Source organism: Vipera berus (genome assembly GCF_964194415.1).
Source record: "Vipera berus genome assembly, chromosome: 5".
In the NCBI taxonomy this organism is placed as follows: Eukaryota; Metazoa; Chordata; class Lepidosauria; order Squamata; family Viperidae; genus Vipera; species Vipera berus.
This window is the reverse complement of record NC_138207.1, coordinates 68,139,677-68,152,500: the sequence shown is the minus strand read 5'-3', so window position 1 is coordinate 68,152,500 and position 12,824 is coordinate 68,139,677. Positions and strand designations below refer to the sequence as shown.

Sequence of the window (12,824 nt, the reverse complement as noted above, 5' to 3'; positions counted from 1 at the left end):
GTAGGTCTTTCAGTCCGATGTGAAAATGGGCCATTTCCATTTCAGCTATTACCTTGCTTTTATTAGATAAATGCCTAAGCTTCAGCTGGCCCAGTGGTAACAGTTCACACAATGAATGTATTTGTAGCTGGAAATGAATTCTACCATCATCTGGGGAGGTGGAAACTGTGATATAGGCCAGACTTTGGGATTTCAGGAATGGGAGAAAAAAAAATGAATAGGGGTAAGATTCTGAAAGGCAGGTGTTCAGGAGTTTTATTTAAACTGTATGCAGTTTCAAGTTTATGTTGAATAGGTCTCTAACAGCCCCACAATTTTACAAGTTTGCACATTTCTGTCTTACTCTGAGCCCCAAGCAGTAATTATAAGCGAATGTTTTGCAATATAACAAAATACATGTGAAAATGCACTACAAGGCCCTTGTCAGGCACTGAGATTCTTTCTGTTTGCTGCTTAGTGAGCTCCTGCATTCAGCTTTAACATTTTCAGGAATGCAAAGATCTTTCCAATTATTTCTGCAAAATTCTGAGGCTTAGCTGAAGTGCTTCTTCAGGACACTTATCTGTACAAGCAAACATTTTTTTTAGTGAAGATAACATTTTTCACTTATTTTGGGTCAAATTCCAGCAAAACAGTTGGTCATTGTGCTAGGGAAGAATTACTGCTCATCTGCATTCTCCATTGTTTCAGCTTGTTTTGCATACAGTGAGATTAGCGCTTGCCACAGCCTCTCATTTGATTGTTTATTTAAGTTACGGTCAAAAGCTGATGTTCATTCTTTTCAAGCATTTGATTCAGAAGAACAATTACCTTAAAGCTGGAAGAGACCAGAACTGCAGATCTTCAGATTTCTTTCTGGTTCAAAATAAAATCCAAGATGGAACAGAATTTCATTCTTAACTCTTCCCAACTCACAGGCTCCCTGGATCCAAAATGGCAGCTTTCACAAACCAGGAAGGCTCTATTTAGTATTCTCTGGATTCGGGAATAATGTGCAAGCAAAGATATAAAAAGCATGAAATCTCTCCAATCCTTATCTGCAAAATTCAATTTACCCTTAACATGTTCAGCCTGGAGTTGCCAGGCACACAGGAATTGTAGGACCATCTGCAAACTCTGAGCATTTTTCTATCTTATCCACACATCATGGAAAGGAAATCCCTTTTAAGATCCTTTTCAATTATTGTCAAATATGGAGGGAAGAAGTGGTTCTAGATTGGTTCTGCTTCTTTAAATGTCCTTATTCATTCTGATAGTCTACCCTAGCTCAATTAATTAAAAAGAGAGAATTAAATTATTTAATCCCCCAAAGCAGCTGGTCCTGTAGCAAAGCCTATATGCAGAATGTGGTCTCAGTAATACAATCTGAGGCCTGGGCTCCTCCCTCTCCATTTTAACAAGTACATCCTGCTTATTTAACTCACTGTGAGCTTCACAGGAGAGAGATTTTCTAACCACACGCAAATGAATGAATAAAGCTGATACTTAACAACCAGGCATCTGGGAGACATAACAATTTATGACTGTCAAACATGTTGAGAGGGACAGAATCAAATTTGGCTTGGCTTAGCTTGGCAATGAACCAAGCCATTTACTGGATCATTTGGGAAATGGCTTTACTTATTTCTAAGTCAACCCAATGCTATCTATACCTATCATTATCCCTAAGTGTTCTGAATCCTGTTGTCCTATTTTGGATACACATCTGTAATTATGAAGAATGTACACATTTTTTTGGTAGCTTTCTACAATCAAATGGTTTCTGGGTAGGTAAGGCTCAGAGTAGAATATTTCTAGTAATTAAATACTGGCAATCAAATGAGTACAATAAATAAAATTACAATAGTCATTCTCCAAAATAGAAAGGGTGGATATTTTCTTGCAACCAAAGTCTTAATAGCTTAAATATTTCTTTCAAGGATGAGTGAGCATGTATGACACATTTGCTTCTCTCTATTCACCCAAATGCTGGGGGATGACTGATACCATAGTTGCCCATCTGGCAGGTACAGATAAAATATTATCAAAATATGCCAAGTCTGCATTCCTCAAGCATAATGTGGTCATTTGTTAACACAATCTCTGTTTTTATATAATAATTTTATTAAAGTTTATAGATATAATAGTAAAACCTAATGCAAATTAAAGAAAGATGGAAGAATAAAAAGATGAAAAAATAAAAAAAATGAAAATAGAAAAGAAAGAAAAGAAGTTATTTTCAACTTTTAACACAAAAATGAACCATTTTAGTAACTTAGCATCTCCTCTTTAAATACAACAGATGACGTCTTCTTCCCACAGCTGATCTATAATTTATAAACAAATCCAGCAAAATTTCAGCAAAAATGATGTCAGCAAAAGTCCATTAAGGGCTATGAGAAATAACACCAAATCTATTTTAACCTTTCTCAAATAAACCAACTTTATATTCCTTCCTCTTACTTCTAACAATTTTAATATTTAGTCCATTCAAATAATGCCCTAGAATTAAATTTCATTTCATTTTTCCTTTGACCCTTCTCATAAGATTTTTCAATATAAAAGCCTCTTTTGTAAATCCAATATAGCAAAATTGTTCACATCACTCTCTTGGTTTATTTTTATATCCCTTTTAATTGTTACATTAGACAATGCTTTGTATGTCCAATGTAGCATCTTTTTCCATGGTATACTTACAAACCCACTTTCAGTTCAGTCTTGATCTTGTCAAGTAAAACATGTTCCTTTTCCATAATATCTTTTAGACCAGGCAAGTCAAACTGCCAGTTTATGGGCCGCACGTGTCATGCTGAATCTGCACCCATCCATTGCCAGCAATGGGGAAAAAGTTCCGATACGTCATGTGACATCACATGATGTTGTGACTTTGACACGCCTGTTTAGATACTCCCTCTCCAAAGAGGCAGATATCTTTGTTGACACTATTAATATGAATTTCTAAGTCCATTTTTTTTTTAAAAAAATGCTTCATTCTGTAATTGTAAGTTCAGTTTATATGTTCTTCTCCTTTAATTGAAATTGTAAATCCTTCTAGGGTCTATTTATTTTTTAAAAAAATCTTACCTTATGTTTTAAAAATAAATAGAAGAAAAACATTTTCCCATGGGAAGAATTATTTATAGTTAATTCCCAAATCTTATTTCAAATTTATTTTGATTCTTGGTTCATTTGTAACTTTCTAATATCAAAGTTTTAATCAACCTTTTGCTATTTATTCTAAAAGATTTTAAAGTTCTTAAACTTGTAGTTAAAATTTCTTTTGCAGAGTATTGAAGGAAAACTCATCCAATACAATCAAATATGCCAATCTAAGGTTTCTAATAGCTGAAAGGAAGTTAACAACTAAATTCCAACAATAATTAGAGAAGGAAACAAGCAAATGTAAGGTCTTTTCAAAGGAATCGACCTAAGTTTGAGCAAGATGACTATTCCTTCTTCTCCTTGAGCTCTTAGCCCACCCATAAGAAACAATTGTGTGGAACAGTTGCGGATGATCTCAAGTCTTCTTGTCCAGAGAGTTTGAACAAAGCTCTTCATTCTTTGCTAAAGTCATCTTCCATCTGCCATTTTTTTTCTCCAGAAATACCTTTTACAATCTCTGTTGTTATTGTTAACTTGTAGGACTGCTGATTTGGATTCTGGGAGTATAAATAACTCCATATAGAATCATCATATTGTTCAAAGAGGCTTTCATTAAATCAGTAGAATTTGCTTCTCAAATATTAGCTTGTTGGTGGGCATGCTTCCATTCATAGTTCTTTGGCTTCTTGCTCTTTAAGCTTTCTACAACTTGACTGTGATCTACTGTGAGCCAAAAGCTTGGTCAGTAGTGCATGTTCATTTTTGAAGATGATTAAAAGCCTCAGTGATATACTATGAGTCATATCTCTAAAACACCAAGAGTCAGAAGCGGCTTTTTTTCCTAAATGTGATTACAACAGTTAAGAGAAGAAGCATACATTAAAATTATTCATATTTGTAATAAGATATTTTCCCCTCTGTACTTTTTCTTCAAAAATAGAAAGTTACATATTACACAGTAGGTAATTGAAAATGGCTTCGAATAATTCTTTTTAGGTATTTCCATCGATATGGAATTAAGTCATTAAGTATGTATTGTGCGATAATTAAATCATCTTCCCACTGCTTAATCTCCTTTTACCTTGTTGATAGATAGATAGATAGATAGATAGATAGATAGATAGATAGATAGATAGATAGATAGATAGATAGACAGACAGACAGACAGACAGACAGACAGACAGACAGACAGACAGACAGACGGACAGAGATTTACTTGAACTGCTTCAGACAGGAAAGTGGTGCAGAGAGTGGTGAGGATGGCCGAAAAGATCATTGGCAGTTCCCTCCCTCCCAACCAGGAGATAGCACAGAAGCGTTGTTTGAAGATTATCTGGGACACTCTCTCGTCCTCTTCACAACCTGTTTTCCTTCGGGGAGGAGGCTTCGTGGTATCCATAGCAGAATATCCAGATTCAACCATAGTTTCACTCCGTACAGCATTAACGTTGTGAACTCTCAGGCTTCTTCCTTCCATTATATATTCAAGATGGACAGTATTTAATATTTTATTGTTATGTATATGTACGGGTGTGGCTCTATACATATGTTGTATATAGTATGTTTTAGGTGTGTGTCATGTATGTGTTTCACTTTGAGAGCGGGCAAATAAATTTCATTTTTGATGTGTGCCGTTGTGCCCACAGTAAAAAATGACAGTAAAGATTATCTTATCTTATAATGTTATAAGAGGTTTTTTTTCTTTCTGTAAAGCCAGTCCCAGCTAGTATTGATTAGAACGGGAGAGATCAAACCCCTAAAACCCTGTTTCTGGGGTGTGTCAAGGCTTGACACTTTCACCCCTCCTGTTTAACATCTACATGAGGTCATTGGGGAAGGTCATCCATCCCTTTGGAAGATCATACATCAATTCAGTATGCTGAGGATAATCAGATGAACATTTTAACCCCTTACCAGTCAAACAGTCCTGTCAAAATTTTGCCACAGACTCTGTAGGCTTTTGGGAGGAAGCAGATGGGGGCCTGAATGGGGAAGAAAAATCTCAAGGGCAGCCTAACAAGACCAGGTAACTTTCAGTTTTTTTGTCCTCCTGGTTCTGGAGATTTCCCACTTTTAATTCTGAGTAGGGATGTTCTGCCTGCTTAGAAGCTGTGCACAATTTGGGGGATCTTCATAAATTCCATGCTCCTGCTTGAGAAGCAGGTGTCAGTTGTGGTTAAGAAGGACTTTGCATAGGTTCAGCTTATATTCCAGTTATGTCCATTCCTGGTTAGAAAGGTGCCCCTCACAGTTGCTTATGCTTTAATTACCTACAGTTGGATTACTACAACCTGATCTACATGAGGTAGCCCTTGAAGAATATCTAGAATATGCAGCTTGTACAAAATACAGTAGCACAAGAAGTGATGGGCAAGCATTCTTGAAGCCATGTAACAACCCTACAGCATGAGCTACACTGGTTTTTAGTTGGCTTCCAGATAAAAAGGTAAAGGTAAAGGTTCCCCCGCACATGTGTGCTAGTCGTTTCCGACTCTAGGGGCTGGTGCTCATCTCCGTTTCAAAGCCGAAGAGCCAGCGCTTGTCCGAAGACATCTCCATGGTCATGTGGCCGGCATGACTAGACGCCAAAGGCGCACGGAACGCTGTTACCTTCCCACCGGAGTGGTCCCTATTTTTCTACTTGCATTTTTACGTGCTTTCGAACTGCTAGGTTGGCAGAAGCTGGGACGAGTAACAGGCGCTCACTCTGTTACGCGGCACTCGGGATTTCACCCGCCAAACTGCCAACCATCTGGTCGACAAGCTCAGCATCCTAACCCACTGAGCCACCGCGTCCCTTTGGCTTCCAGATACTGGTTATAATACATAAAGCTCTCCATGGTGTAGAGCCTAATAACTTGAAGGACTGATTGTCTCCCTTGGTATCTATTCATTATATTTATTCTGTCAGTATTATCCTGGTCTGGTTCCATTGATTAAATGGGGCCATCTTCTAGGACCTCAGAGTGGACTATCTCTGTCACTGCACTTGTTTTTTTGAAGAGTATTGCACTGGAAATCCACCTTGTAACCTTGCAATATATCCAGTCTAGTGGCTCAGGCAGGTTATTATTTTATTGGTGGCTGCTGTGGAGGGGTGTGTGTGTGTGTGTTTGTTGGTGGTTCCGTCTGTATGGTATTTAAAATTTATGCTCTTTTGTATTTTTTTTTTTACATTTTACTGTGTTTTTAGTCTGTGGAGCCATCCAGAATCATCTGGCAGTTGGCAGCATAGAAATATGACTAATAAATAAATAAAGTTTTATTTGTTCCATAAGCCCTCTTGTGCTTCATGTTTTGTACAAATTTTATGCAACATCATTTTTCCCATAATATATTTAAATCTTTATTTACCAGAGTTCAATGTTTAAATTCTGTTGTAGTGAATCAACATTTAAAATTTGAAACTAAACTTTCATATTTTTGTGTAACTTGGTAACTTGCTTTTAGATTAATTTCTTTCCCACTAATTCTATCTCATTTTATTTTATGTACTATATGTTGTTGTTGTTCATTTGCTAAATTGTGTCTTTCTCTTCCTAACCCCTGTGGATTATAGCATGCCAAGCTCACCTGTCCTTTGTCTCCCAGAGTTTGTCTAAAATCATGTCCATTGCATTGATGATATTATCTAACCATTTCATCCTCTGCTGTCCCTTTCTTGTCTTTTCCAACAAGTCCTCTCTTCTCATTTGATGGCCAAAGTATTTGAGCTTCAGCTTCAGTCACCTGTTCTTTCAAAGAACAGTCAGGGTTGATTTCCTTTAGGATTCCTTGGAGTCCACAGGACTCTTAAGAGTCTTTTCCAGCACCACATGTTCTGTACCAGCCTGCTACCGGCCCTGCAGAAAAGGCAGGGACAACCCCTTTTACAAGAAGGCAAGAGGCTGGAATTACGCCTGCCAAATTTATTGCTACAAAAACAAATAGAACAAGACACGAACCAAGAAACAGGAGCTTTTCAAGTGGTTGCCTTCAGCAAACCAGCCCTCCCACGCATTCCCCCTTAAATACAGTTCAGGGTGTGGCTTCTCTCTGCCTCCTTCCGAGGAGCCCCATTGCCTTCCTCTGTTTACTCCTGATTGACTGCCTCCTGCGTCGGGCGTCCTTGAACGGGGCCAGCTGTGGGTCATCTTTTTTTTATTGAAAAGTTTTTCCAATACATTTTATCTTTAACAACATGTGGGTCATCTTCATCCACGCTGTCAGGCTCACACAGCTGGGTCTGCGTCGTGACCAGGTGAGAGGGGCCTGGCTGAGGGCTCTCATCAAGCTGTCCAATCCCCTCAGCAAGCTCTTCAACACCCCCCTCCTCCTCCTCCTCTGAGTCGTCCGACCCAACTGCCGAACCCACAGGCTGACCCTGAATCACAACACCACATTTCAAAAGCATCAGTTCTCCAGCACTCAGCTTTTCTTATGATCCAACTCTCAAAGCCATACCCACATACCCACAGAGAGACACTAACATCAATTGCAAGGGTTTTGCATGACCATGATTTCGGTCTAACAGCTTTAAATCAAGAATATGATTCCACATTTGAAGATAATTTAATCCATTTGTTGAGAATATAAAGATACCTCCAGATGCAAATACATATGGTCATGGAGGGGTCAACTAACTTGCAGATCTGTAAAGCTGTAAGAACCCTGCATACTGTATATAGTATTAATGAACAGATAATTGGTATAAACATTGGATTTTTAGTGGGATCCTATTTCCCTTGTTAATTCAGTGAATGATGGAAAGAAAGTATTATATAAATCACTATGTTATCATTCCACATTTAAGACATCCTCGCTTTCCCCCAAGACTATAGGTTTAAGATTTTTCATGTATCTTCCTTTTTCAAAACAACAACAACAACAACAACAAACAAGACAATTTTCCATATACCAGAATCAAATAGCCTTGTTGGAATAAGTATTCATTTGAATTATATATCAAAATAAGAGTTGGTTGCCTTAAACATAAAGAATTAGCATATCAAAAATGAATTAAGCAATGAGGATGATGACAGTTCTGAGTGCAGCAATTCTCAAATAATTGTATGTTATACATTTCAATGAAATTAATTATTGCCTGTAACGAGTAAGATCTAATTGTGTTGGTGTTAATTAGAGCTATTTGTGCTGATATCATGGATCCTGATTCTCTGATTTCCACTTTTTGGTCTCCACATTCCATCTGCTCTCAGTATTTATTTTTTAACTACTATTGCCATTAAACTAACATTAATTGTGAATACTGTTTTCTTAACATATGTGTAGCGATAATGAAACAATTTATGAGGGAATATATATATATATATATATATATATATATATATATATATATATATATATGTGTGTGTGTGTGTGTGTGTGTGTGTGTGTGTGTGTGTGTGTGTGTGTATGTGTATGTGTATGTGTATGTATATATATATCCCCTCATAAATTGTTTCATTATCGCTACACATATGTTAAGAAAACAGTATTCACTATATATATATATATATATATATATATATATATATATATATATATATATATATATATATATATATATACATGTATGTATGTGTATGTGTATGTGTGTGTATATATATATATGTGTTTGTGTGTGTGTATATATATATATGTATATGTATGTGTGTGTGTGTATAATTTGCCCCCTTATAAAGCTGTTTGCTCAGTAATGTGCAAATTTTCATTGCTTAAGAAAATAACAACCTGTAGAAGTCAATTTTGATTGAAGAAATAGGACCGTGGAAAATAAGCAGTTCATCTCTTTGCCATTGTTCTGAACAATAATGCGAGATAGCAAACCATTGCTTGTATGGCAAGCAGTATACAAAGTGGTTTGCTTAGCTGTGCCTTATTCAGTAAATCTAGGATCACAGGAAACAGGACATAATCTAAAGATTTAAAGGTGCAATGATTGGATTCACGTAGTACAATAAAACAAAGCTAAGAATAATATTAGCATTAATGTATGAATCTTGGCCAGTGAATTAAATTATAGTTCATCTACCAGTAAATAGTGAATCGTCAATGCAATTATTTTATTTTTCCTGAACTCTTTCTGAAATTCTCTCTAAGCCTACTTTATTAATTGAAATAGGTGTATAGTCTGGACTGGAGATGATCGAGTCTTCTTCTTCAACCCTACAATGCAATTGTCAGTATGGGAAAAACCAGTGGACCTAAAGAACCGCGGTGATATTAACCGGATCATTGAAGACCCACCTCATAAACGCAAACTGGAAACTTCAGCAAGTAACTAATGCTGTGATTATTTTGTCTATTTAAACTTAAAGAGTATCTGAAAATGCCAGTCATTACATTTACGGGTTAAAATGTTGAATGTTCATTTTGTATTAGTCTTAATTGTGATTATTGGAAGCTCTTTCGCAAAGTTTTGATTTCAGCAAAAAATCCTGTTCACTATATCTAAAGTAGGGATGGAGAATGATGGCCCCTTTATGACTTGTGGACTTCAACTCCCAGAATTCCTGAGCCAGCCATGCTGGCTCAGGAATTCTGGGAGATGAAATCCACAAATCATAAAAGGGCCATGCTGGCTCAGGAATTCTGGGAGTTGAAGTCCACAGGTCACAAAAGGGCCATCGTTCCCCACCTCTGCTCTAAAGGTCTGACATTAATGATTTGGGACCAGGTTATCTGATAAATACCATAGTTTTGTATGAACTAACTTTGCTATTGTGAGTATCTTATTCATTTCTACACCAGAAAATGTACAAGTGATAGGATAAGAGATTTAATCCTCTTACTGAAATTACACCTGTTCTTGAATTCTTTCTTTTTCTCAATAAAATAGTTCCTTCCTTTAGAACAGACATGTCAAACACAAGGCCCGGGGGCCGGATCCGGCCCACGAAGTGGTTTCATGCGGCCCACGAAGCCATCCTGGAAACAGTGAGGGAACGGCCCCCACTGCCTTGGCCCTGGCCCAGAGACCCTCCTCCTGCCAGAGACCCTCAGATCTGTCCCACTCCTGCCCAGGCCCCCATAGGCACCCTTGATGCGAACGATGTAGAGCTGGCCACGCCCACCCAGTAGGCCATACGCACTCTAGCCACGCCCACCCAGTAGGCCACGCCCACCCGGCCCCTGAGGGCAACCACAATGCTGATGCGGCCCTCAATGAAATTGACTTTGACATCCCTGCTTTAGAATGAGATGGGTAATTAAGATGTTTTTACTCCACTTTATCCCTCCAGGGTTTTTCTCTTATTCTGAAAGTAGTTTATTTTTATTTTTAAGTTGCCTACAATAGCAGATTAAATTAGCTTAACTGTAACTGTAAACAAAACTATAAAGAAATCTAACTGTAAAATGTGTGGGTGGAGGCCTATGCATGACTTTATATTCCAGAGATAGAAAACTTTTGATCTCTTAAGGGCCATATCAGGCATTTGTTTTGTAGTCTGAACACGCTATAAAACAGGGGTGTCAAACTCAATTTCATTGAGGGCTGCATCAGCATTGCAGTTGCCCTCAGGGGGCCGGGTGGGTATGGCCAGGGTGGGTGTGGCCTACTGGGTGGGCATGGCCAGCTCTAAATCGTTCGCATCAAGGCTGCCTATGGGGGCCTGGTCAGGAGTGGGACAGATCTGAGGGTCTCTGGCAGGAGGAGGGTCTCTGGGCCAGGGCCAAGGCAGTGGGGGCCGTTCCCTCACTGTTTCTAGGATGGCTTCACGGGCCGGATGAAACCACTTTGCGGGCCAGATCCGGCCCCCGGGCCTTGTGTTTGACATGTCTGCTATAAAAGAACAACTCCCACTAGCCAGTTCTTGGAGAATTTTTTTTTAAAAAAAGGATTATAATGCTGCCTTGCATCTTTGGAAGGCTCCATTTATCTCCTTGAAAACCTGTCTAAACTTTCAAAGACTGGAAAGAGAAGGTTTGGACTGTGCCCACTTTGATAGTTACATGTGATCCCTGATTCTTTGTAGTCACTGTATTCTCTATGTTCAAATATTATATTACTTCTTGCACTTACTCTGAATGTATCCTCATCCTAAAGATATTTACATGGAAGTAAGTTCCCGTTCAAAATGAGAACTGCCAAAGTGTGCAAATTGTTAGCTGAAATGTGCCTTATTTGTTAGCTGTAGCTTTTTCTACATTCATATTTCACTTGTTTATATTAGAAAAGCCTGTGCATAACTTGTTTCATCCAAATGTGATATTGACCATTCTGCCCAGGGGATCTGTCTTGAAATAAACTATTATTTAACCCAGCTGTTGGAAGCAAATCTTAAAGATCCATCTCACTGGATTGATGGACGATTTGGCAGAAAAGTAGGTACTTGCATTCAAATAGGGTGTTGTTAGTCAATCTTCTCCCACCAGAGACTTCTTAAATACATTTTCTGGCTTTAAAAAGAGTTTTGGCTGTCATGCTGACATGTATTACAAAATCCGAGCATATGGAGGAAATCAGCAGTGATGGACAAACCTGCAGTACTTGTTTATCTTCACTGAGGAAGGAAGTACCCTCCAACTTACCTGTTGTGACTTTCTACACATGCAACACTATCCCTGGCCCTAAGTGTAGTGTTCTCACCCAGATGGTCAAGGCAAGCCAAGCCTCTATGGCAGAGGTCTTCAAACTCGGCCCTTTTATGACTCATGGACTTCAACTCCCAGAATTCCTCAGCCAGGCATGCTGGCTGAGGAATTCTGGGAATTGAAGTCCATGAGTCATAAAAGGGCCGAGTTTGAAGACCCCTGCTCTATGGAGTCCTTTATTGCTCAATAAATGACCAGTAAGTCTCCACCCCACACTACCCTGAAGGCAGCTACCCTCAGTCCTCCACACAACAGCCCATATATTACCAGGGAAGTCCACAAGGCAAAGTCCAGGCATAAGACAAATGGCAGTCCGCACGGCAACAACAAGGTTCAAGGCAAAGGCAGTTCTGAAGGTAAAGCAAAGCAAAGGGCAAAAACAGTCCACAAGGCAAGGGAGAGATAAAGCACAGTCCTCAAAGCAAAAGGCGACAAGCAGTCCTTGAAGCAAGAGAAAAAGGCACGAGTCAAAGCCAGGGGAGTGTAATCCAAAACAAACAATTGTTCCTGGCAAAGTCTAACTCCCCATGGCTTCACCTTAAGTCACTCTACTGCAGGTGTTCCTTGTGAAGAGTGGCGGGGCAACCTTCTCCCGAGCAGCTTTGCAGCCCTTCTCTGAGCTTGCCTACGCTACGCTCTCTGTGCCCTTGGATGGAGTGGAGGAGGCAGCTGTTCCTCATCAGAGGGGATCCTCCTCTGTGTCTAGGAAGGCAGGCAGCTCTCCGTCTGGTCAACCACTTCCCCCAATGCCTGAGGAGCCTGGGAGAACATTGTCTTCAGCCTGTGGCCTCTCCAAACATGCCAAGGGACATGTGCCATCCCTGTCAGACAGTCCCGGTTCTAACTCCTCCTCATCCTCTGAACCGGACTTCAGTGGGGCCATGACACATGGTCATATCATCATCATCATCATCAATATCATCATCCTAGCACTTTTTTTGCAGGAGCAAGGTCTACTTTTTTGGACCAACAAGTGCCATTTTGTGCCATCAAGCACAGTATCTAGATCTAACTGAGCTTTTTTCATTTCCACATTCATTATATGTTGCATCTGTACTTCAGCCTTCCATGTGGGCGCATGCCATTTATATTAAAGTGGAAGGCTATATAGGCAACAGTGTGGGGTGCTGCTCGTCGTACATGACCATACCACTGTAGCCATTTAT

At 39.2% G+C, this 12,824-nt stretch overlaps 1 protein-coding gene across 1 annotated transcript in view; it reads left to right on the top strand.

Moving 5' to 3' along the window:
* Positions 1-12,824, top strand: part of TCERG1L (transcription elongation regulator 1 like) — a gene marked incomplete at its 5' end in the record, with an annotated part of 189,188 nt that overhangs the window by 136,730 nt on the left and 39,634 nt on the right. The window contains one exon of the mRNA XM_081329237.1: positions 9,185-9,339. Within this exon, the coding sequence (XP_081185363.1) occupies positions 9,185-9,339 (155 nt within the window). The remainder of the gene's footprint in view (positions 1-9,184; positions 9,340-12,824) is intronic.